The 22,430-nt window shown below is 40.5% G+C and overlaps 1 protein-coding gene across 2 annotated transcripts; it reads right to left on the bottom strand.

Annotated features, from left to right (window-relative positions):
• Positions 1-11,251: 11,251 nt before the first annotated feature.
• LOC105937881 (sodium-dependent phosphate transport protein 2A) lies at positions 11,252-21,997 on the bottom strand. Of its 2 annotated transcripts, XM_021324968.2 has the most exons (13): positions 21,933-21,997; positions 21,618-21,799; positions 21,375-21,518; positions 21,120-21,231; positions 18,936-19,131; positions 17,126-17,221; positions 16,875-16,926; positions 16,477-16,644; positions 16,181-16,297; positions 15,250-15,374; positions 12,895-13,007; positions 12,481-12,764; positions 11,252-12,392 (listed from the first exon to the last, which is right to left on the bottom strand). In XM_021324968.2, exons 2-13 carry the CDS (start codon positions 21,751-21,753, stop codon positions 12,115-12,117), a joined length of 1,821 nt encoding a protein of 606 aa, XP_021180643.2. In that variant the 5' UTR covers positions 21,754-21,799; positions 21,933-21,997; the 3' UTR covers positions 11,252-12,114. The 2 variants fall into 2 exon arrangements, with proteins under 2 accessions (XP_021180643.2, XP_021180644.2); XM_021324969.2 differs by lacking the exons at positions 21,618-21,799; positions 21,933-21,997 and having other exon boundaries at positions 21,371-21,432.
• Positions 21,998-22,430: the final 433 nt, after the last annotated feature.

The raw sequence follows: 22,430 nt of genomic DNA, 5'->3' as shown, positions 1-22,430 counted from the left end.
TGGGGGAATTCAACGCTCACGTGGGCAATGACAGTGGGACCTGGAGGGGCGTGGTTGGGAGGAATGGCCCACCTGATCTGAACTCGAGTGGTGTTTTGTTGTTGGACTTCTGTGCTCATCATGGATTGTCCATCACAAACACCATGTTCAAGCATAAGGGTGTCCATATGTGCTCTTGGCACCAGGACACACTAGGTTGCAATTCAATGATCGACTTTGTTGTCATTTCATCTGATCTGCGGCTGTATGTCTTGGACACTCGGGTGAAGAGAGGGGCGGAGCTCTCCACCGACCACTACCTGGTGGTGAGTTGGCTCCGATGGCGGGGGAGGAAGCCGGTCCGACCGGGCAGGCCCAAACGTACTGTGAGGGTTTGCTGGGAACGTCTGGCAGAGTCCCCCACTAGACGGAGCTTTAACTCCCACCTCCGGGAGAACTTTAAACACGTCCCGAGGGAGGCGGGGGAGATTGAGTCTGAATGGACCATGTTCCGCGCCTCTATTGTTGAGGCGGCTAGTTGGAGCTGTGGCCGCAAGGTTGTCGGTGCATGTCGCGGCGGCAACCCTCGAACCCGCTGGTGGACACCAGCGGTGAGGGAAGCCGTCAAGCTGAAGAAGGAGTCCTACCGGGCTTTTTTAGCCTGTGGGACTCTGGAAGCAGCTGATGTGTACCGGCAGTCGAAGCGGCAGGCGGCTCGGCTTGTCGCCGAGGCAAAAACTCGGGCGTGGGAAGAGTTCGGAGAGGCCATGGAGAAAGACTTCCGTACGGCTTCGAAGCGATTCTGGTCCACTATCCGGCGTCTCAGGAGGGGGAAGCAGTGCAGTACCAACACTGTTTACAGTGGGGGTGGTGTGCTGCTGACCTCGACTCGGGACGTCGTGTTTCGGTGGGCGGAATACTTCGAAGACCTCCTTAATCCCACCAACACGTCTTCCATTGCGGAAGCAGAGCCTGATGACTCTGGGTCGGGTTCTCCCATCTCTGGTGCTGAGGTTGCCGAAGTTGTTAAAAAGCTCCTCGGTGGCAAGGCCCCGGGGGTGGATGAGATTCGCCCTGAGTACCTTAAGGCTCTGGATGTTGTGGGGCTGTGTTGGTTAACGCGGCTCTGCAGCATTGCGTGGACATCGGGGGCAGTTCCCCTGGATTGGCAGACTGGGGGGTGGTTCCCCTATTTAAAAAGGGGGGCCGGAGGGTGTGTTCCAACTACAGAGGAATCACACTCTTAAGCCTCCCTGGTAAGGTCTATTCAGGGGTTCTGGAAAGGAGGGTCCGTCGGATAGTCGAATCTCGGATTCAGGAAGAGCAGTGTGGTTTTTGTCCTGACCGTGGAACACTGGACCAGCTCTATACCCTCAGCAGGATTCTGGAGGGGGCATGGGAGTTTGCCCAACCAGTCTACATGTGCTTTGTGGATCTGGAGAAGGCATTCGACCGTGTCCCCCGAGGGATCCTGTGGGGGGTACTTTAATAAGGGCTGTCAGGTCTCTGTACGACCGGTGTCAGAGTCTGGTCCGCATTGCCGGCTGTAAGTCGGACTCATTTCCGGTGAGAGTTGGACTCCGCCAAGGTTGCCCTTTGTCAACGATTCTGTTCATAATTTTTATGGACAGAATATCTAGGCGCAGCCAAGGTGTTGAGGGGATAAGTTTTGGTGGCCTTAGGATTGCGTCTCTGCTATTCGCGGATGACGTGGTCCTATTGGCTTCATCGGGGCATGATCTACAGCTCTCGCTGGAGCGGTTCGCAGCCGAGTGCGAAGCGGCCGGGATGAAAATCAGTGCCTCCAAATCCGAGACCATGGTCTTGAACCGGAAAAGGGTAGAGTGCCTTCTCCGGGTTGGGGAGGATGTGCTGCCCCTAGTGGAGGAGTTCAAGTATCTTGGGGTCTTGTTCACGAATGAGGGGAAGACGGAGCGGGAGATCGACAGGCGGATTGGTGCAGCGTCTGCTGTGAAGCGGGCGCTGTACCGATCCGTTGTGGTGAAGAGAGAGCTGAGCCAAAAGGCGAGGCTCTCGATTTACCGGTCGATCTACGTTCCTACCCTCATCTATGGTCACGAGCTTTGGGTCGTGACCGAAAGAACGAGATCCCGGATACAAGCGGCTGAAATGAGTTTTCTCCGTAGTGTGTCTGGGCTCTCCCTTAGAGATAGGGTGAGGAGCTCAGTCATCCGGGGAGGACTCAGAGTAGAGCCGCTGCTCCTCCACGTCGAGAGGAGCCAGTTGAGGTGGCTCGGGCAACTGGTCAGGATGCCTCCTGGACGCCTCCCTGGTGAGGTGTTCCGGGCACGTCCCACCGGAAGGAGGCCCAGGGTAAGACCCAGGACACGCTGGAGGGACTATGTCGCCCGGCTGGCCTGGGAACGCCTTCGGATTCCTCCTGAGGAGCTGGCCCAAGTGGCCGGGGAGAGGGACGTCTGGGCCTCCCTACTGAAGCTGATACCCCGCAACCCGACCCCGGATAAGCGGAAGAAGACGGACGGACGGACGGACGGACGGACGGACGGAACTAACTTTAAAAAGAGAACAGATATATAACACTGAAATCAATACCAAATAAGTTGCATTGTGACCTTTAGATTATGAGACAGAAACAAATAAATGATGCGGCGATATCACGGTTCAGTGCAATCATGTATGTTTAAGAAATATGGTTTGTTTTGAAGAATTTGGAATGATGTGAAAGAACAACAATGGATTTGTGTTTAAGCAAGTTCACAATGCAAAGCAGGAGTGAATGTAAAATATTTTTATTAAATAAAGTTTTAACAGTAATTTGCTGCTGCTGAGAAGTCAATAACATTTTGAACAATAGTTTTTTAATGTTGTCAACTAGACATCACAGTGGCTGTTTGAATGGCTAAGATGGATCCACAAGATATTTTTGTAACACATGTATTGACTTACAAGATGAACAGACAAAATGATATGATGATGTCACATCCAGCGTTGGGGACTCGGTTTAAACAACAAAAATATGAGCTGTGACACTTTATCAAACTTTTTATGTCCCACATGTACCTTTATGTACCATTAGTAAGAAATGCTAATCTGTGTTTGAGTGCAGGGGCCCATTCTTTGTACGTTGCTAACTCAGTTAGCTGTATTTGATTGTTGACGATTTGGCATGATCTTGGATCGTTTGGTTCTTCGAAAGACATCCTGGACTTGTTGTCATAGCAACATGTGCGCAAGCTTAAACCTGCTCGAGAGCAGGCTTATTTCATATTTCTTGTAAACAGGATTAGATCGCAGTTTAATAAGCGGCGGAGATAGGGAAGTCTGCCGTAGCCATGTCCATTTTTACGACAGCAACCTGTTGCGGAAGGAGCAAGAATAATTTGCAGAGTTTTTCAAATGAATTGCGTATTGCACAATAGACAGGATCCTTTAGCACAGCGCAACAGTGTAATTGTAGAGAGATTTTTCTTGGTGGCCGTTATAAACAGACAAACACTTCATTTAACAGTGGCTTTTAAAGAGTAAAAAGTGGTGTTAAAACCATAAATAGAAAATATTTAAGTTATTTGTGTGATGGTTTGCTTTTTATTTTTATCATATTCAGTAAGAAGATTTGTTCAGGCCATTTTATTGTGAAGTTTATTGTGGCACTAACAAAACATACTTTTTAAGACAAAAGAGTTTTCCAGTGCACATGTATTCAAAGTCCTTTTCAAATAACTAATTTAATCTAGGAGATCACTTTTTAAGCTGTCAATTGTCCTGATGACAACCAGACATAGACCTTTCCCCCGCTACTTCCGTCTGCTTCTACTGTTCCGTCTATGCTTTTGCCAGGAACATGGAGCTAAATGCGGAAATTCAGTCTGAAGAAACTCATTGCTTACCTCCATCAATCAGGGACTCATTCGCCTCCGACGCAAGCCAATCAGCTTTGAACTGCTCCTCCTCAAAGCCAATCAGTGTCCTGGATCCGTCTTAAAAGAACTTTAAATCCAGCTCAACTTCTACCCAGCAAGCAAGCAGTCGCTGTGCGATGTCTGATCTGGACTCAACCCATGACCGGTTTCAAGACGATAACAACTTATCCTCAAATCCTCCTGCTTCTGGGAACGCATCTAGCCGCGCATACATCATCTCCGACTGCTATATTCACTGCAGCATATCTTAAACAGCGCTGACCTGGACTCACTCTCTTAGCTGGCCTTCTTCCGCCTGTGGCATCTCATTCCGTCACCCAACCTCTGTTTCCCATCATATCCGATTCCTGGCGCAGACGCCGTCTCAGCTCTGCTTCGGCTCTGGTCCCGCTCCGCTTCGTAGCGCGCTGGGGAGGACTCCGCGTCACCGTGGGATCTCTCTGGTTTCGATCGGCTTTGCAAGACCCACCTTTCCGTATCGTCCTGCCGCAACTTTCAGCCGGATCTCCTCACTCATTCCCGCTCCGAGCAGCTCAGGGTAATATGTATCCACTCATGTTTTAATTTATATTGCACGCGTTTGCTCATTACGCTTCTGTATGTCCGTCTATTTAGGCAGAACGTATCCCATCCATTCTAATGTTGTTGTCGTTTTTCTTCTTCTGGTTTTGGCGGTTGGCAACAGGCTTGTAGTAACATTATTGCCACCTACTGGTTGGAGTATGGTTCGTAATGGACTCCATATATCTTCTCTTATTTCGAAATTATATCATTTTAATTTAACTCATTGTTTATATTTTCTACAGTAATTTCTTGCCATTGTATGCTTTGATTTTAAGTGTAAATTAAGTTTGTAAGCTTAAATCTTAACCTTGTTATCACTCTCCTCTTTTCTATTTAATTTCCCATTCTGTGTTCTCTTACTACCTTTTGATATGGTAACACGTCTCTCCTTTATCATCAACCTGCAGGCTGTACTAGCAAATGTCTCAGCATTTTCAAATCTCTGATTCGTCATCATAAGACTAACTATTGGCAATCCTCTGCAAGCACCTTCAATGTTATTTATGTTCTGTTTAACCGGACAGTAGGGTTGAGTTGATACTTACCCCATTTTTATTTCAGAAGTGCATTTTAAATCCAGTAATTAATACCAATTGTTAAAACCGCTGCAACTCTGGTGCAATTCGGCGTCTGTTTGGACCGGTCTGTACTGGATTCAGACTTTTATTTATGCTGACTAGGCCACTTTTGTCACTCTTGTCATTTCAGTGGTCATTTCAAAGTTTTGCCAATCAATTACTTCAGGTGTGAAATTATACATGTTAAAGTTATTTTATGCTTTTTCTTGTAGGTATTGTCTGAACGTCAGCTGGGCTGTTGGGGAATGATTTGAGTATTGGCGATCTTTTAACAGCCATTTGCTCATGCTTTAGGGATTGACAATTTTCTTTTTTCAGGTTCAAGAATTTATTTTAAGATGAACATCCGGAGAGCGTCACTGCGGGTGCTGTTGTCTGGTGATAGTATTTCAATTACGGAGCTTGTCTGCAGGCTGGTGAGGATAATTAAGCTAATAAACATTGAAGATCATCAGTTTTGTCAGAATGCAGTGCAGAATCTGAGTTAAAGTATTAAATTCATTTAAAACGCCATGGAATAAGCTAAATAAGCTTATTCGATTCATGACAGCATTTAGTATGTGTTCAGCATTCTACGCATTCACGAGTTAAGCAAATATTATTTGATAATTACGTCTTAAGAAGTGTTGCCCGTCTTCATCCATTTATCTTATGGTCACTTTCCTCAAATAGATCTTCTTTCACTATTCCCAGTTGTCCTCTCAAATTAAACCTGTTAACCTGCAAATTGAGTTCTAGGTATGGATTTCAACCTAGTTTCATCATGGCTTCCTGCATTTAAGCTCTCGAATTCACATGATATTGGTCTCATTCCATATCAGTGTTTCCGTTAGCTGCCTCCTCGCTCGTTCAGCTCAGTCTCGCAGATGCATCATTGCCAGAGGCATGCTTCATTTCCAGGCAGCTCAAGTTAACTAATTTTGTTTCTTCCTTCTTGAACAGGATACTCTGGTTGAGAGCTGCGTTCTGAACTTCTAGTCTGGTCTGCTTCTCGCCTGGATCGGAAATATATATTTCTATAATGTGTTCTGTTGAAGATATGTTTAAAGATTTTACGGATGCTGCCATCCGTAGGTTTTGGGGGAGTTCTATATAATTGTTGGTTCTCAGATTCCTGATCACTTCAACAAATGGGCATGGTCACCATCATGCCTCGCATATCATTCTGGGCATCCATTCATTTAGCTGCTCAATGCCCTCTAATTTTAAGTATTTCAACTACAAATACTGGTGGTGGTTCAAAAGTCATTCATATTATTTGTAGTCCTGTGCTCTATCATGCATTCTGTCAAGTACCCTTTCATGCATTCTTTTTGTATTTGTAATGCATTCTGTCATGCATTCCTTGTGCGTCTGGTCGTGTCTGGTCTTGCGTCATGTCATGCGTCCTTCATGCATTCTGTCATGCATCATGTTATGCATCCCGTTGCATCGTGTCATGTGTCCTGTCATTTGTCTTGCATCTCGTCATGATCACTCGGGGTCGCGTCTGGTCTTGCGTTTGTGCGTCCTTTCATGCATACCGATATGCTTGCTGTTATGCATCCCGTTGCATCCTGTCCTGTGTCCTGTCTTTTGTCTTGCATCTCGTCATGATCACTCGGTGTCGCGTCTGGTCCTGCGTTTGTGCGTCCTTTCATGCATACCGATATGCTTGCTGTTATGCATCCCGTTGCATCCTGTCCTGTGTCCTGTCTTTTGTCTTGCACCTCGTCATGATCACTCGGTGTCGCGTCTGGTCCTGCGTCTTGTTATGTGTTCTCTTATGCATACCGTCATGCATTCTGTTATGCATACCGTTGCATCCTGTCATGTGTCCCGTGACCTGTCTTGCATCTCGTCATGATCACTCGTCTTGTCGCGTCTGGTCCTGCGTCGTCATACGTCCCTTCATGCATTCCGTTATGCATTCTCCTATGCATCCTGTCATGCATCTCTGATGTGTCCTGTCACCTGTCTTGCATCTCGTCATGATCACTCGTTTATTTATGTGCATCATCAGCAAGTTACGCATCAGCAAGTTACGCATCAGCAAGTTACGCATCAGCAAGTTACGCATCAGCAAGTTACGCATCAGCAAGTTACGCATCAGCAAGTTACGCATCAGCAAGTTACGCATCAGCAAGTTACGCATCAGCAAGTTACGCATCAGCAAGTTACGCATCAGCAAGTTACGCATCAGCAAGAAACGCATCAGCAAGAAACGCATCAGCAAGAAACGCATCAGCAAGAAACGCATCAGCAAGAAACGCATCAGCAAGAAACGCATCAGCAAGAAACGCATCATAAACATTCCATTCATCTCACAGAACTTTGGTAAGTCTTCGTGGTAACGACCCTGTTTTGGTAAGTCTTCATGGCAACGGCCCTGTTTTGGTATCAATTCAAGTTCTCTGCTTCTGGGCACACATTGGTCCTTTCATGCTCAATGCTCTATCAGCTTTAAGGTAATTCAACTTCAAATACTGGTGGTGGTTCAAAACTCACTCATATTATTTGCAGTATTTGTGTTCTTCCTATCATGCACCCTGTCACATACCTTTCATGCATACCGACAGGCATCCGTTATGCATTTTTGTTGCATCCTGTCATGTGTCCTTTCACCTGTCTCGGATCTCTTCATGATCACTCATTTATCTATGTGCATCATCCGCAAGAAATCAGTCATCAAGCATCCCTGATAAATTCTTCTTTACCTTATCGTTCACCCAATCATCATCTCCCATTCATCTCGCTGTACTTGGGTAAGCCTTCACTGCAACGGCCTGCTCGCAGGCCTTCATAACCACGGCCTGACTTGGTAAGCTGTTTGCAAACCTTCTTGGCAGTTCAATTATTCATCCTATTATCCTTCGCTATAGTCACCCAGCTTATGAGCATACAGATGCTCAGACCTCGGCAATTTTTGGGGGATCATTCCTATTCTCATACACCTGCTTATGCATATTGAAGTATAATTCAGCGTGAATGTTTCCTGCCGAGGTCTGAGCGCCAAAGTCTTAAAATATTGTATCAATAAATTCTTCTAATTGTCTCTTCTTTCTGTGTGAGTTTTTCAGATTGAAATGAATAAAGTGTAGCTGAGAGAGCAGCCATCAAAGATGACCTTCCTTAATCTCTAGCAGTTCCGTGCTGATACAGGCTTGTGTAAACAGTAGAGGTGTTTTGCTATCTTGAAGTGACTCATCAGTAGAGACAGTATGACTGAAAGAGCATGTAGCCACAGTGGACAGTCGGCTGCATTGTTGTTGCCTTTGCAGCAATCCGTCAGCGGAGAGGAAAAGTCCCCTTTAACAGGAAGAAGCCTTCAACAGAACAAGGCCCAATGTCAACAGCCATCTTCAACAACCGGCCAGAGAACAGAGAAGACAGGATAGAGACACAAAAAGAACACATAACCACCGATCCAGGAGCACTCTCTGTTAGAGAGTGTAATTGTAGACGATCTGCCACCCAGGACAGTGTCACAGCTAAACAGAGCGCCAGGCCAGATACACCTTCTATGAAGAGAAAAAACTGAGAGAACATAGCATTAAACGTTGAAATAAATACTAATGCAAAATTGGACTATAGTAGGAGAATTCAGCAGAGTGCTCCAGCAGTCTAAGCCTATTGCAGCATAACTACAGAGACAGCTAAGGGTAACCTAAACCACTCTAACCATAAGCTTTATCATAAAGGAAAGTTTTAAGTCTGGTCTTAAAAGTAGACAGGGTGTCTGCCTTACGGACTAAAACTGGGAGTTGGTCCCACTGGAGAGGAGCCTGATAGCTAAAGGATCTGCCTCCCATTCTACTTTTAGAGACTCTAAGAACCACCAGCAGACCTGCAGTCTGAGACTAAGGTGCTCTGTTAGGAACATATGGGGTAATCAAATCTCTGATGTATGATGGAGCTTTATTAAGAAGGCCTTTATATATGCAAGAAGGATCATTTTAAATGATGTTCTTGACTTAACAGGAAGCCAATAAACCAAAGCTAAAATAAGATCAATTTGATCTCTCTTCTTAATTTTTATAAGAACTCTTGCTGCAGCATTTTGGATCAGCTGAAGGCCCTTCACTGTATTTTCTGGACTTCCTGATAGTAAAGGTTTACAATAGCCCTGGCTTGAAGTAACAAATACATGGACAAGTTTTTCAGCGTCACTCCTGGACAGAATGTTTCTAATTCTGGCTATATTTCAGACGTGAAAAAAAGGAAACCTTAGAAACCAGTTTAATATGGGATTTAAATGACATGTCCTGGTCAAAAATAACACCAAGGTTTTTTTGTTTTTTTTTTACTTTTACTTTGAGGCCAATTAAATCCCATCCAAATTAAATAACAACATTTAAGCAGATATTAAAAATACTTTTCATTAAGCCCACATTGCGGTATTAAAATGTTTTTATTGGTCTGTTGTAATATTCTAATCTTAAATTTCATGTTAGCTGTAAGCATAAAATCATCATAATTTAGAAATAAAAATCAAGTCTTGAAAACATCGGTCTCTGTAATTGACCTATATATTGCGTCTTAGTGAATTGAGCTAATGAAATAAATTAACTTCTTATATTCACATGTATTGAATGGGCCTATAAATACATGCTAAAGTCAATTAAAAGCCCTTAGCCTTAGTCTTGCATGAAGGTTTTTGGACTGTGAGAGGAGCCGACTCTTGAATAAGGAAACATACTGACCCCGCACAAAAATGCATGTACAAAGGTTGTGGAAAGCCTACATTGTTCTCTCAGAATAGAGAGTTTCCATGTAATGCTTTGTAGATGTTTTATCTCAAAGGTTACACAACTTGACTGACACGCAGAGGTGGTAGTTAATATTTTAGTAAGGAATGAGTCGGCTTCTCTTGTAAAAGGAGAAAAATGGTTTCATTGCTATATAATGAGCACACCCATCTTCAAGTTTACATAATAATTAGACATGAGACCTAGAAGTATACAATTCTATTTTAAATGCACTAGTAAAATCCGCAAGGTTCAGTGACATGGAAATATTTTTAGTTTAGTTTATTTGCACAGTTGAAATACAGATCACTTGTTCCATGGAGGGGGGGGGGGCAGTAACAGTGCAGGAAGATGCAAAGAAATACCACTGTGCTTATCTGTATTAGTCTTAATCAGTTTCATAAAAATCATGATTCAGAGCTTTTTTACATAAAAAGATGCATAAGCCAATCATATTCAAACAACTACTTAAGCATTCAGAAAAGGTCAGGACAACTTGATGAAACACAAACGGAACATAGAAAACCTAGAACGAGATGGGCTGCAGTGTCAGAAGACCGACCACACTAATGAAGGCAAGGCAAGGCCAATTTATTTATATAGCACAATTCAGTACAGAGACAATGCAAAGTGCTTTACATGATAAAAATATAGGAAAATAAAACAGAATAAAAGCAAGTAGGAATAAAATGTAGAAACAAAAAAAGAACATTAAAAACAGTAGAACATTTTAACTAGAACAGTCAAAGGCAATCCTAAACAAATGTGTTTTTAATCTTGATTTAAAAGAACTCAGGCTTTCCGCACTTTTACAGTTTTCTGGACGTTTGTTCCAGATAAGTGGAGCATAGGAACTAAATGCTGCTTCTCCATCTTTAGTTTGTGTTCTAGGTATGCAGAGCAGGCTAGAGCCAGAGGACCTTAGTGGTCTGGATGGTTGATACATTGATAACAAGTCTGTGATGTATTTAGGTGCTAAGCCATTTAGGGATTTATGGACTAACAGAAGTATTTTAAAGTATATTCTCTGAGATACAGGGAGCCAGTGTAACGACTTTAGAACTGGGGTTATGTGCTCTACTTTCTTAGTCTTAGTGAGGACGCGGGCAGCAGTGTGAGAGCTCATGTTAGCTAGGAACAGGAAACCAAGATAACACGCCTCACTTTAATTTGACAGTAGGAAAAACGTCCTTTGCTTCTTCACCTTAGTGCAGCATGAATGCAGCAGATGCATCGGGCTAAAGAGACTGTTTATTATTTGGCAAACTTTATGGAACATGAGAGGATGTTTTTATTTATTTTTTATTTCAAGCAGATTTGTCTTTTCATTAGTTGCCGTAGTGGTTTCAAAGCAGATCGTAGGAGAGACAGCCTTCTTAAGCATTTTATTTTAGTATGTGGCTACTCCTGCTGCCCTAACATTAAAAAGTCTTCAGGGGGAAATATTTTCAAACACCAGATATTTAGAAATTAATTGCCGTACAATTTTTATGTGAAGGTATTTTAATGTGATACAAAGTAACGTTTTCTTTGTATTCTTATGAATGTAAAATATTTACAATTGCATTCAACATACAGTTAATGCAAATAGTTAAGCTATTTTTGAATTATTAAATAGAGCAGATTTCATGTTTCCTGTGTATCTTTTTGGCATCTCTGAATGTTCTCACGGTTAGCTAGGCAAAACAAATTTTAACCAAATGAGAGAACGACAGTTAAAAAACCCCCACAGGAACCTTTGGTCACCTCAGCAGCCATGGTGTCTCTGTTGCAGCGTGGAAGACGAGCTTGCATTTCAATCGTGCACCAAACCACACTGTTTAGCATTCTAACTTTCTTGACCATAGACTTTATATGCCCACAATGAGAAAGTACACAATAAGCACCGACAGTTGAATTTGCATGTTGTACTTTTATATTCATTCTACCACAACTGCTTTTTTTTCTTTGTTAGAAAAAAATAACACGTAAAAATGTGTTTCTGTTAGATACATCTGTTCTGATTCCGCATTAGGGAATGTCTGAAATATAAACAAGAAAGATCACCTTCTGACCTGCATTTTCTCATTTTATTTATTCCTAAATCTAACCTTAATCTGGTTTTAACAATTTTCCTTTTTGTAAATTGCAATTCACTTTTTTCGTCTTTTTGTGTATATTTATCTGAACAATCCAGTTGAGCCACGCCAAGCTTACCTACCTCTGAAGAAAGGGTTTTATTTTTGTTGCACTCTTGCTATGAGCATGGGGGTTTTACATAAAACCAAGAAGTTTCCTGAGTAAACACATTCTTCATAGCCGTTCAAGTGCGTGCAAACCTTCATGCAGTGTGGTTCTAGATCTGTTGGTGATTAAAAAAAAGCACTAAAGGTGAGTGCTTTGAAGCTTGGGACAGCAAATGTTGAAGCGTACGTGTGTCTCGTTGTGTGGAGTTTTGTTTTCTAAAGCCAACCTCTTCGTTGAGTTGTATATTTGACTTTTCTCATTTTGTTTTACTTCACATCTACGACAATTGTGTCCTTTTCTTTGATTTATCTGGTTTTCATCAGTCTCTGGAGTTTCAGCATTCTCCTTCCATTCTCCTCTTACAGTATGGCCATCCTTTGGGTTACGTAGTCTGTGATTTTTCTTTAAACACCAGCCTAGGATAAAATGACAATTTTTAATAGCAGATAGTAAGGAGCTAAAAAGTACCACAATTGTGTCAGGCAATATTAAGAGGATATCCACCTTTTGTTTGTCTACACCATAGCGTCACCCTGGTAATAAGGTCATCCATTGGTTGCAATGAAGTGAGCCAAGCAGGGAGAAAGTCCCAGTTCTGAAGTCTTAGCGGCAACAAATCAGGCCTCCGTGCTTGAAGGAGGTTAATTGTTGCCACAGATATAATAAGTATAATGACTGGAGTGCCAAGTCCAGTCATCACCTTCCAGCCAGCCATGGAGAGAGCAAACACCACCGATGGGAACAGCAGGAAACAGAGAAGGAGGTACAGCACAGCAAACCAGCGGTACCTGCAAATGTTTAGTTGGTTTAGCATTTTGTTCTTTTTATTATTTGTAACTACAATTCTTTCACAGTACATTGCCACTTGGTGATATTTAGTTTGTTCTTAATAAAATCAGAAATTGTTAAAAAGCATACCTGGCAGTGTGTTTGCCAAGTGCACAGGCCATTCGTATGGGCAAACGGGTGACTGGTATAGGATACCAAAGGAGGATACCAAGGAGGTTAAAGAAAAAGTGGCACAGAGCAACCTGAAAGAAAACAGCTTGTGAGAAAAGAATAGAACAGGCTATTTAAATACAGTTTATAGCTATTACTAATTTTCAACTGTTGTTTTTGGGCTTCCACATAATCGACACAATGAAATCAAAATTACCAGCTAGTTAAAGCTACATTAAGCTATGCATGAAAATATGTATGCAATGTCATAATAGTGCAAAGAAGGGACAGATTACAATTTTAACTTTAGAACAAATGACTGAAATGCTGAAATGTAATAATACAATTAGCTAATAAGACAATAACTGTTTCACAGGACCGAGCCAAGAAAAAATGTCAGTGTTTTAAGAAAACTAAGAATCTACATTTTGTTTTGTTTAATAAGACTAAAGGTTTCCAAAAATGTAAACCTTTAGATTTCCTTACACTGTACTACAATTGCCTTTTTGTTTTGATTCTGGCCGGCTGTCTGCTCCCTCACTCTCCTCCTGGATCTCTCAATCATTGAGATCTGCTGCACCTGTGATGCTCCTCCCTCAGCAGCCCAATGAAGCAGATTCAGTTCAGCTGATTCCTTGACTTTATATACTGGACTTTCACAGTCAATCTTTGCCAGAGCATTGCAAGCCTTTAGTGAGTTGTGGCCAGCATTCTTTACCTGCCAAGTTCCTGACTTTGTCCTTTTCTTGGATTTTTCTTATTTAGCCTTGCTCTTGTCAGACACCTCATTCTGCTATTGTTTTCTGGACCGCAATCACAGGAGCCCAATAAAACTGTCTACCACAGCACACTTCTTGCCCACTTGGCACCACAGAGTGCCTGCCCAGAACTGTCAAGAGCAAATAATACTTACGTACGGGAATAATAACCTGTGCTTAATATTTCAAACATGTATTGTAATTTTGCTAACCATGTCTTACAAGATAACAAAAAACCCAAATTGTCTCTGAAAATTTGACTATTTTGAAAAAGTTAGATATGAATAAGCTCATGATGCCACACATCAGTCACCTAATTATCTCAAAACGTCTGCAAAGGTTTCCTGTTTCTATGAATGATCTTTGGTCTGGCTCTGTTGGTCACGCAGTTACAGGGAAAACTGCTGACTGGACAGATGTCTAGAACATTCATGGGCCCCCTCCACAGGCTGGATGTTCGTTCACAGTTTTAACACAGCCATCTATCAGGGACTTTTACAGCATGTTTTGCTTCTTTCTGCTGAGCTTTATGGAAATGCTGATTTCATTTTCCAGCAGACCTTGGCACCTGCCCATACTGACAAGGTACCCAAAGCGGGTTTAATGACCATGATGTTACTGGGCTTGATTGGCCTGTAAACTCACCTATCCTGGACCCATTTGAGAATCTTTGGAGTGTTTTCAAGAGAAAGATTAGAGTCACCAGTCTCAACAATGCAGATGATTTGAAGGCCACTATCACAGCAACCTGAGTTTCAATTTCACCATCACAGTGCCACACCGCATTGATGCAGTAATTCATGTAAAAGGGGGCCCAACCAGGTACTAAAAGCAAAAAATGAACATACTTTTCAGAGCCACACTGTATTTTCTGGTATATTGTGTTTTCATGAAGTATAAGACCTAGTCCTCAAAATTACAAGAAATAAAGACTTGGAATATTCCACCTTAGGTGTAATAAATCTATATAGAGTTTCACTCTCTAAAATGAGGGAGACGAAAATATTTAACTTATTCACAAATTCAGAGTTTTCACAAATTTATTTGAAATATTTCAAAATGAACTTGTATGTAATCGGAGGCTAATTCTTTTTCATTTTCCTGTTCTTTAAAGGGACTGATTTTTTTTCAGGATTTTCCTTCCTTAGGTGTAAAAGTGCATTCCCACATGTTTTTACCAAGATTTGCACGGCAAAAGGTTCTTTGCCTACTTATAACTATGCTCATGAAGTTCCACAGATCTTTCATGCAACTCTATTAGTTATACTATATAACCAATAGGTAAAAAGATTGATATGACAATATTATCTTACAATGTTTACAAAATAGGAAGCGTATCACTTTTAAATAGGCACAAGGCATTTAAGGGTGGAATGGTGTCAATTAATGCTTATTTATCCAATTGTAATCACGCTGACTCCAACTGGATATTTGCTTTGTGATATAGGCATAAAGATGAGAAATATTTGAATGCCTTAATATTGTGCTGTCTTCACATCCCTTCCAGAAAGTGAAAATACTAGCTGAAAATATGAAAGCTGTGCAAACAGAAGCAAAAACAGAAAACATTTCTAACCTGTGTGGCTGCAGCTAACTTATCTCCAGGGCTAGCCAGGGCTGCTAGCAGAGCCGTGGTAGTGGTTCCGAGGTTGGATCCCAGGGTTAAAGGGTAGGCCCTTTCGAGACTGATCACACCAATCCCTGTGAATCCACAGTGCAATATCTTACTCATTTCAGAAAAACGTTGACCTAAATATAGTCACAGACAATTAAATGGCATGCCACAAAGCTATCACAATAGAAAAATCAATGTGTGTGTTAATGGATAAGAGTGATCTGAAACTAAAGAAACTAAGAGTTTCTGAAACTAAAGTAAAACCACTATAAACAACAGTGTAGATATTAATCAGCTGTGAAATACAAGGTTTCCTTTGGATTGTAAAGCCTCAACAAACAGAAATTTACGATCATTTTGATTTTCACATAATTTCAAAAAGGCTCATCTCTAACATTTTATCCTGACTGTCTAAAGAAACATCACCAGTTGTTTCTGCCTTGCCACGATGCCAATGGTGATATCTGGGGCAGTCTGTACTGTAATTGTTGGATAAATTACTATTAATTATTATTAATTAATAGTCATTACTTTTAATTAAATGCCCTTTGCCTGGCTACAGTATATCCAGTTATCAATCATGCACTACCTTGTATCGGTGTAGCACAAAAAATAATGAGTATAATATATTGAACTTTGTGGTTTTTACATGATTTTGAGTGGCATTAATACTTTTGTAAGCAAACCAATTTAAATCAAAATAAAGATCAGGTTAGATAAATGCTGTGTATCCGAGTATTAGTTTTACAGACACTTGTGGAATTTTTCATTTGTTTGTATTTTTTCAAATTGTGAACTATAAGTACATAATCTAAGGCTACATTGTAAACAACAGTTGTTAAAAAGTTGGACGTTCAGAAGGACGTGAATTATGTTTTTGTGTGTTTATTACCTATGAGCGGTGTGATGGCAGATGTGAAGACAGAACTACTCTGAACCAAAAATGTCATGCCAGCTCCAACCAAGAGAGCCAGATAACCTGCCACCCAGGTAAAAGGGAAGGGAAAATCTAAAGAGCAAGAGAGCACAGTATGACAGAAGGAATTTTCGACCTCTTGCATTATTATCGTTTTAACAATTTGTTAAGCTTTTAGAACTTTTGTTGCAAACGTAACTTTGATAAAGAGTTTTTTGTGTGTATTTACTCATTGATTTGCATAGTAAATGGTTATTGTTTAGTAAAGTTACCTGTATTGATGACTCTGTTTATAGCATTTGCCACCTGGCCCTTGAGTAGGGAGTTTAACAATTTAACCAACAGAATAAGGCAGCTGCACAGGACTAACAATGAGCAGGAAAGGAGGATGAGACCTATGGCCAGGTCTGACATAGAGCAGTCCACAAATAAATGTATACCTGCGCAGAGAGAAGGAGAGATGTGGTTTCACTTAAACTGTATAGGATTATAAGGTTGAAACTATTTTCTAAGAAATATTTGCAAAAATTGAAGAAAACCCTCTAATCCTTCAATTGTAGTGCTGCTTCATATTTGATTCTTTATTAACAAAGTAAATTATGCAATTAAAACATTTATACGAGAGTAAATTAACAAAAAAAGACAGAATGTCATAAATCTGTACACGTACATTTATATGACTGTTCTGAAAGGTTCTGTGCTCCCCATGATGTTTTGTTTTCCTGTAACAATAATAGATAAGGCAGACAGATGCTTAGAAATGATGCAAAATGTTAGCTTTCAAAACATAACAAAAAAGTTTAATTCTCACACAGTGTATCACAACTAGCTTCTAAAATTAGAATAATAATTTCGTTATTTATGGATTGTTGCAAAAGATTCTACCAAACGAGAGAGAAGACAAGAAAGTTGTCTGTCTACCTTGACAGAAGAAAGTTCACACCAATGCTTCACCAGACTCTTATTTCGCTCGATTTTGTCCCCTGTGGCCACAGCTGTAAGGACTGACTTATCCAACTGAATAAAAAATAAATAAATAAACAAATAATGTTTTAATGCTGGCACTCAAAGAGCTGTGATTTAGTTAATTCTTAAGAGTTAGTTACAGAAAGTTATAATGTGTGAAAAAATTAATACATTTAATTGCAATGTGGATTGTAAACCCATACGCCATTTGAACTACTGTTTAAATGAGTAAGTATCAGAGTTCCCAGTGCAAGTGAATGCACCTATAATACCCTTAATGATGTGTGAGCTAAGCCCCCTCTGTAGTCAGTGGGGAGGTTGCACACCGAACAACATCCTTTGCTGTTTTTACTGCGGTCAACTGCTATGCTGATGAGCTGAAGTTAAAACCACACCGATGGTGCTGAATTCTGTTCGTCCACAGCAGAGTTCAGGGCAAAAGATCTGGAGTTTTGTAAATAGTCAAGTAGGTAATGGCCATGTTTTATCTGCAAAAATATGATTTTTTTTCCCCCCCTCTTTTTTTGTGTGTAAACTAATAAAGATTTGTGGGTAAATTTTTACAGATTATTACAGAGGCCTAACGTTTAAAATCTAAAGCCAGATACTATTCCAGGACTAGGTGAGAGGATAGTAAAACAGCCAAACGTGAGTTAGTGTTGCTATGCCAGTTTGCTGTTAATTCAGAGCGTTTTTTTCTGTTTTTATTTTGTTGATTTTTGGTTCAGACTGGGGGGAGGGTGTTAAGAAAGTTCTGATTTTAAAGGTTTACACTTCTGAATATGGAACTGAATGACAGAAATCCCGTTCCATAAAATAAAGATATATTTAACCTTTTCCAACCAAAGTTACACAATTTAACTGAATATGAAGTAATAAACTGACAGTTTTCTTGACATAAGACATCTTGAATACAACTACATCTTGGAGCTGTATAGTTGAATGAACAAAAGACATTACAAAAGAATACTGCTAATTCAGAGATTTTTCATTTAATGTTCATGACCATGTAAACTATGAGTTTGTCTGGTTCTGCTGGAGGTTTTACCTTCCCGTTAATGGGGAGTTTTTCTTTCCACTGTCGCTTCATGCTTGCTCAGTATGAAGGATTGCTGCAAAGCCATGGACAATGCAGGAGTGAATGCTGCTTGTCGGGACTTTGATGCAATCAACTGGGTTCCCTCATATAGGACATTTTTGACCAATCTGTATAATATGACCCAATCTGTATAATATGATTGGATTTGACTTTGTTAAGTTCCTTGAGATGACATGTTTAATGAAATGGCACTATATAAATAAAATTGAATTAAATTGAGTTTGCAGAGCTGTATATCACAGGACTCTCATCTCATCTTAACTCTATTAACCTGAATTTCGTTTTTATAAAAGTTCACTTTTTTATGTGATTTCTGAGAGACACTGCTTTGCAGCCAGTGGAGATAAAAAGTTGTTCTTCATTGACAAATGTGTTAATCTTGTACACAGCTGCACCTTTAAGGCTGCTTGCAAAGTCAAACGGTTGCTGAATGATTATGCTGAATCAGTTTAAAAAGTAATCCTTTCTCTCCAGAAATATGCTAAATCCTGTTAATGGGTGACGTTTTCAAACTGGATTTGTTTAACTCTTTATTTTCTCTTTACAAGAATAAGCAACCTTCCTTTTGTTGCCAAGAAGGACTTATTGTTGTCAGGGTCACATGATTGTGTGGTAATAAAGAAAGGATTCTTCTTTAGTCTTTAAGGAACTTCACTTTCTCAGTACCTGAATGACCAATTTCGTTAAAGGCTCAGTGAGAACCTTCAGGAGTTCAGGTGCATCGTCTCCACTGCTGAGGTGAAGTTTGTTGACTGCAGCCTGCGACAGACGTCTCAGTACTCCACTTATGGCTTCCACAGGGAGAAGCACCAGTACAGACAACCAGTTAAAGCAGTCATGAACGGTTGCTCCAGCAAATGCTCTGCAAATAACAGTAATGTCAAAAATGTACATATGCACACTAAACCAATAAGCATGACATAGAATAGTAAATGATGCCCCATTCCCAGTCACAAGGGTAGATGTCCTGCATGTCTAACATGCTTACCTGGTTCAACGTGATTAAGTTACACTCAGATTCTGGTGAGGAGGTGATTTGGATAAGACAATTTGGAGAAGGGACTAATCTAGAGCATACAAGACACTGGCCCCTGAGGAGGGAATGAGATACCACTTATATGTTGTTGGATGGTTTTAATAGTACATCCGCAAACTCCCTGTCCACTGCTCTAGACCAGCGGCCTCAAACTGGGGTTCCCGGACTCCCGGGGGTCCACGTACCACGGGTTGGGGGGTCCATGAAACGCATGTTGTCGGGCCTGAGGAGGCACTGCTCAGGGTTGAGCTAAGTAACACAATGGACAAATATTAAACTCCGTCCACTTCATCAAGTAAGGTAAAAGCCAAATCAGCTAAAATTAGGAAGTATGACAACAGTTACATCGAGTTTGGCTTTATCGAGAATGAGGATCTAATCGCCACTAAATCTCTAATATTAGGTGTATTTATATATTTTTAAAAAACATGCATAATTCCTAATGTATTAAAAAAAGGCTGTTTAAAAATATTATCAGCATGAGAAATTTAAGGGGGTCCTTGGAAAAATTTTACTGCTGCTAAGGGGTCCCTAGCTACGAAAAGTTTGAGAACCTCTGATCTAGACGACTGGCGGGGAAATAAAAACAGAGCAGTAACCAGATAGAGCAGCCAGAGGGATAGTGAGGTGTTTTTGTTTTTTCAGAGTATAACCATCTTTTTGTGCTATTATAAATAATGGAAATCGTAAACAAAATTAATATAAGGCTTTTATCATCTAGAGGCTCATGAACACAAATCTGGAAGAGACAAAATTGATTTTAAAGACAGAACAATAGAACTGCATCTAAGATGATCAATACTTTATAAACTTGAGCCGGGAATCTATTTACAAAACTTAAAATACTGGAAAAAAAATGTCTTGACATAATCTGCTCGATTCAGCAAATGTAGACATTAAGAAGCAATTGGATTACTACACAAACATGTTTGCTTGCACTTTGAAGCACTGGATATGGGCCTAAATGTTAGGACATAAATGGGGATTTTAGGAATATCAAGCCCCTGCATCTCTTTAAAATATGTGTGTCATTTCTGATGCTTTTCTGCTCTGGATATTTTGTGAATACTGACAACAGTGGTGTGGAATTCTGAGCTGATGGATTATGAAAAGGGTGTGCTACTTTTCCATATATTTATGCTTCATTTAATTACTTTTTATATTATATTTAAAAGATCAACGGACCATCTGGAAATTACATTTTGGTGCTTTATTAGTGCTGCCATTTGATTATTGTTAGCCAAATTAATCAGACATCAAGGGAAATCATGAGGGAGGTCACGCCCGAATTGCCCCATTGTGTGACAGTAAAGGAATTTCTTATCTTAATTTATATTCTACATGTTCAAAATATAGTGTAGCTGGATGGCTTATCTGCTGATCAAATTGATTGTGCCGAAGCGTTAACGACCTGAAGGCAATTCTGTTGATGATATTTCCCTTTGGGGCATGATTTCTTCCCACATCCTTGCAGCGAACGCGAGCTATTCAAAACTGTAATGGAGGCTACAGAGAAATTAAAGATTTCTACTAAAAAAGATGTTCCCAATTTGTTAAATTAACCCATCCCAGTTTCCTACCTTGTGTTTAATGAAAAAATAAGTTTTTATTTGGCTTCCTGACTCCTAACCCTAACCCTAAGACAACTTTTTCAAACTACATTTGCTCTTTACCATCCAATACATTTAGTCCATCAGTACATGTCAAATTGTCCTTTTAGATCTCTCTGGTATCCCTTTATTGTTGCACGTGTTGTTTGTCTCCCAAGTTGGGCCATGGGTGTGTTTTCTAATGTGACTGAATCCACTCTTTACCGTTCAAACTCCTCCCTGTCGCCTGCCTGCATTAAGGCAACAATAGTGTTGGTGACTGACGTTCCGATGTTGGAGCCCATGATAATCGGAATGGCTGACTGTACATCCAGCACTAAAGAGACAAAAATGTATGATGTAAGTTGACATAAACCTTCTAATGCTGAGATGTTTGGCAAATTTCCAAACTTTCACGAAGCATTGCTATTTCAGTAAATCGACATGTGCTAATATTACCAAAGTAATATTCTTACTCACAACCAGACGACACAAGGCTGACTATAATGGAGGTTGAAGTGGAAGAGCTCTGGACTAATACTGTCACCAGAATCCCTACCACCAACCCAGCCACTGGATTAGACAGGATAGCATTTTCCTGGAAGATTTCCCCAGCTACCCTGCCTGTAAGGAGACATAAAAGGACAAAAAGAAGGAAACTTTTAAATATTTTAAAAAACCTAACATTATACTATCCCTTAGCAATTTAAACTAGGTGCTTACCTCCTGCAAGCTGGAAGGCAGAGCTCAAAACATCAAGTGAGCAAACAAAAATGTAGAGAATCAGAAAAAGGAAGGGTATTTTTAGGAGAGTAAATGCTGTTTTTTTCAGTTGGTGCACCCTTGGTTGAATCTCCATGGTCTGAACTTCAAGCGCAGAAGAGTAAGATCCTTTCAAATTAAGCCTAAGCAAATCATGCATATGCTGTAAATGGTGTAAGAGACATTTTGTAGTGATTCATTTTAAACCAAACTGATACATTTTCTAATTTTTGGAAGAACATAGAGCGGTTTGTAGAGATGCCATCTTTAACATACCTGAAACGTTTGACGAATTATTGCCTCATCTTCAGAAGGTTTAAAAGAGACACACAAGAAGCTAATGCTCTATGGACAGAAAGAAAAAGGATGTTGGCAAAGGGAAAGGGAGGCGCTAGTACTGGGCAGTGTTGAATAACTAATTTATGCTGCAATGGAAAACTAAGGTTCACATTCTTGTTCACCATTTCTTTGTATCTTTACATATAAACCATGTCTGTGAAGGCGCAACATTGGTTAAAACTCTCCCTCCTCCTTCAGCTGTTTGAACTGTATCAAGGCTACAATCTGTTTTAATAAAAACTTATTCAGAGGCGGAAACAAGTTTAAATAAGGACAATTCTGGACTATGGAAAGAAGACCACCACAAGGCTAACATAAGGCTCAGTTTCAGGGGTTTTCACCTGTTATTTATTCTTTGCCTGGTTTGTTTGAAGCAGGTATACATGGAGTAAAAAGGTATATAACCACGTTAGAAACTTATAAAAAAGTATAATG

This window comes from Fundulus heteroclitus, unplaced genomic scaffold (genome assembly GCF_011125445.2).
Source record: "Fundulus heteroclitus isolate FHET01 unplaced genomic scaffold, MU-UCD_Fhet_4.1 scaffold_270, whole genome shotgun sequence".
NCBI lineage: Eukaryota > Metazoa > Chordata > Actinopteri > Cyprinodontiformes > Fundulidae > Fundulus > Fundulus heteroclitus.
The sequence above is the reverse complement of the archived record's forward strand: the minus strand, read 5'-3'. Positions and strand labels throughout refer to the sequence as shown.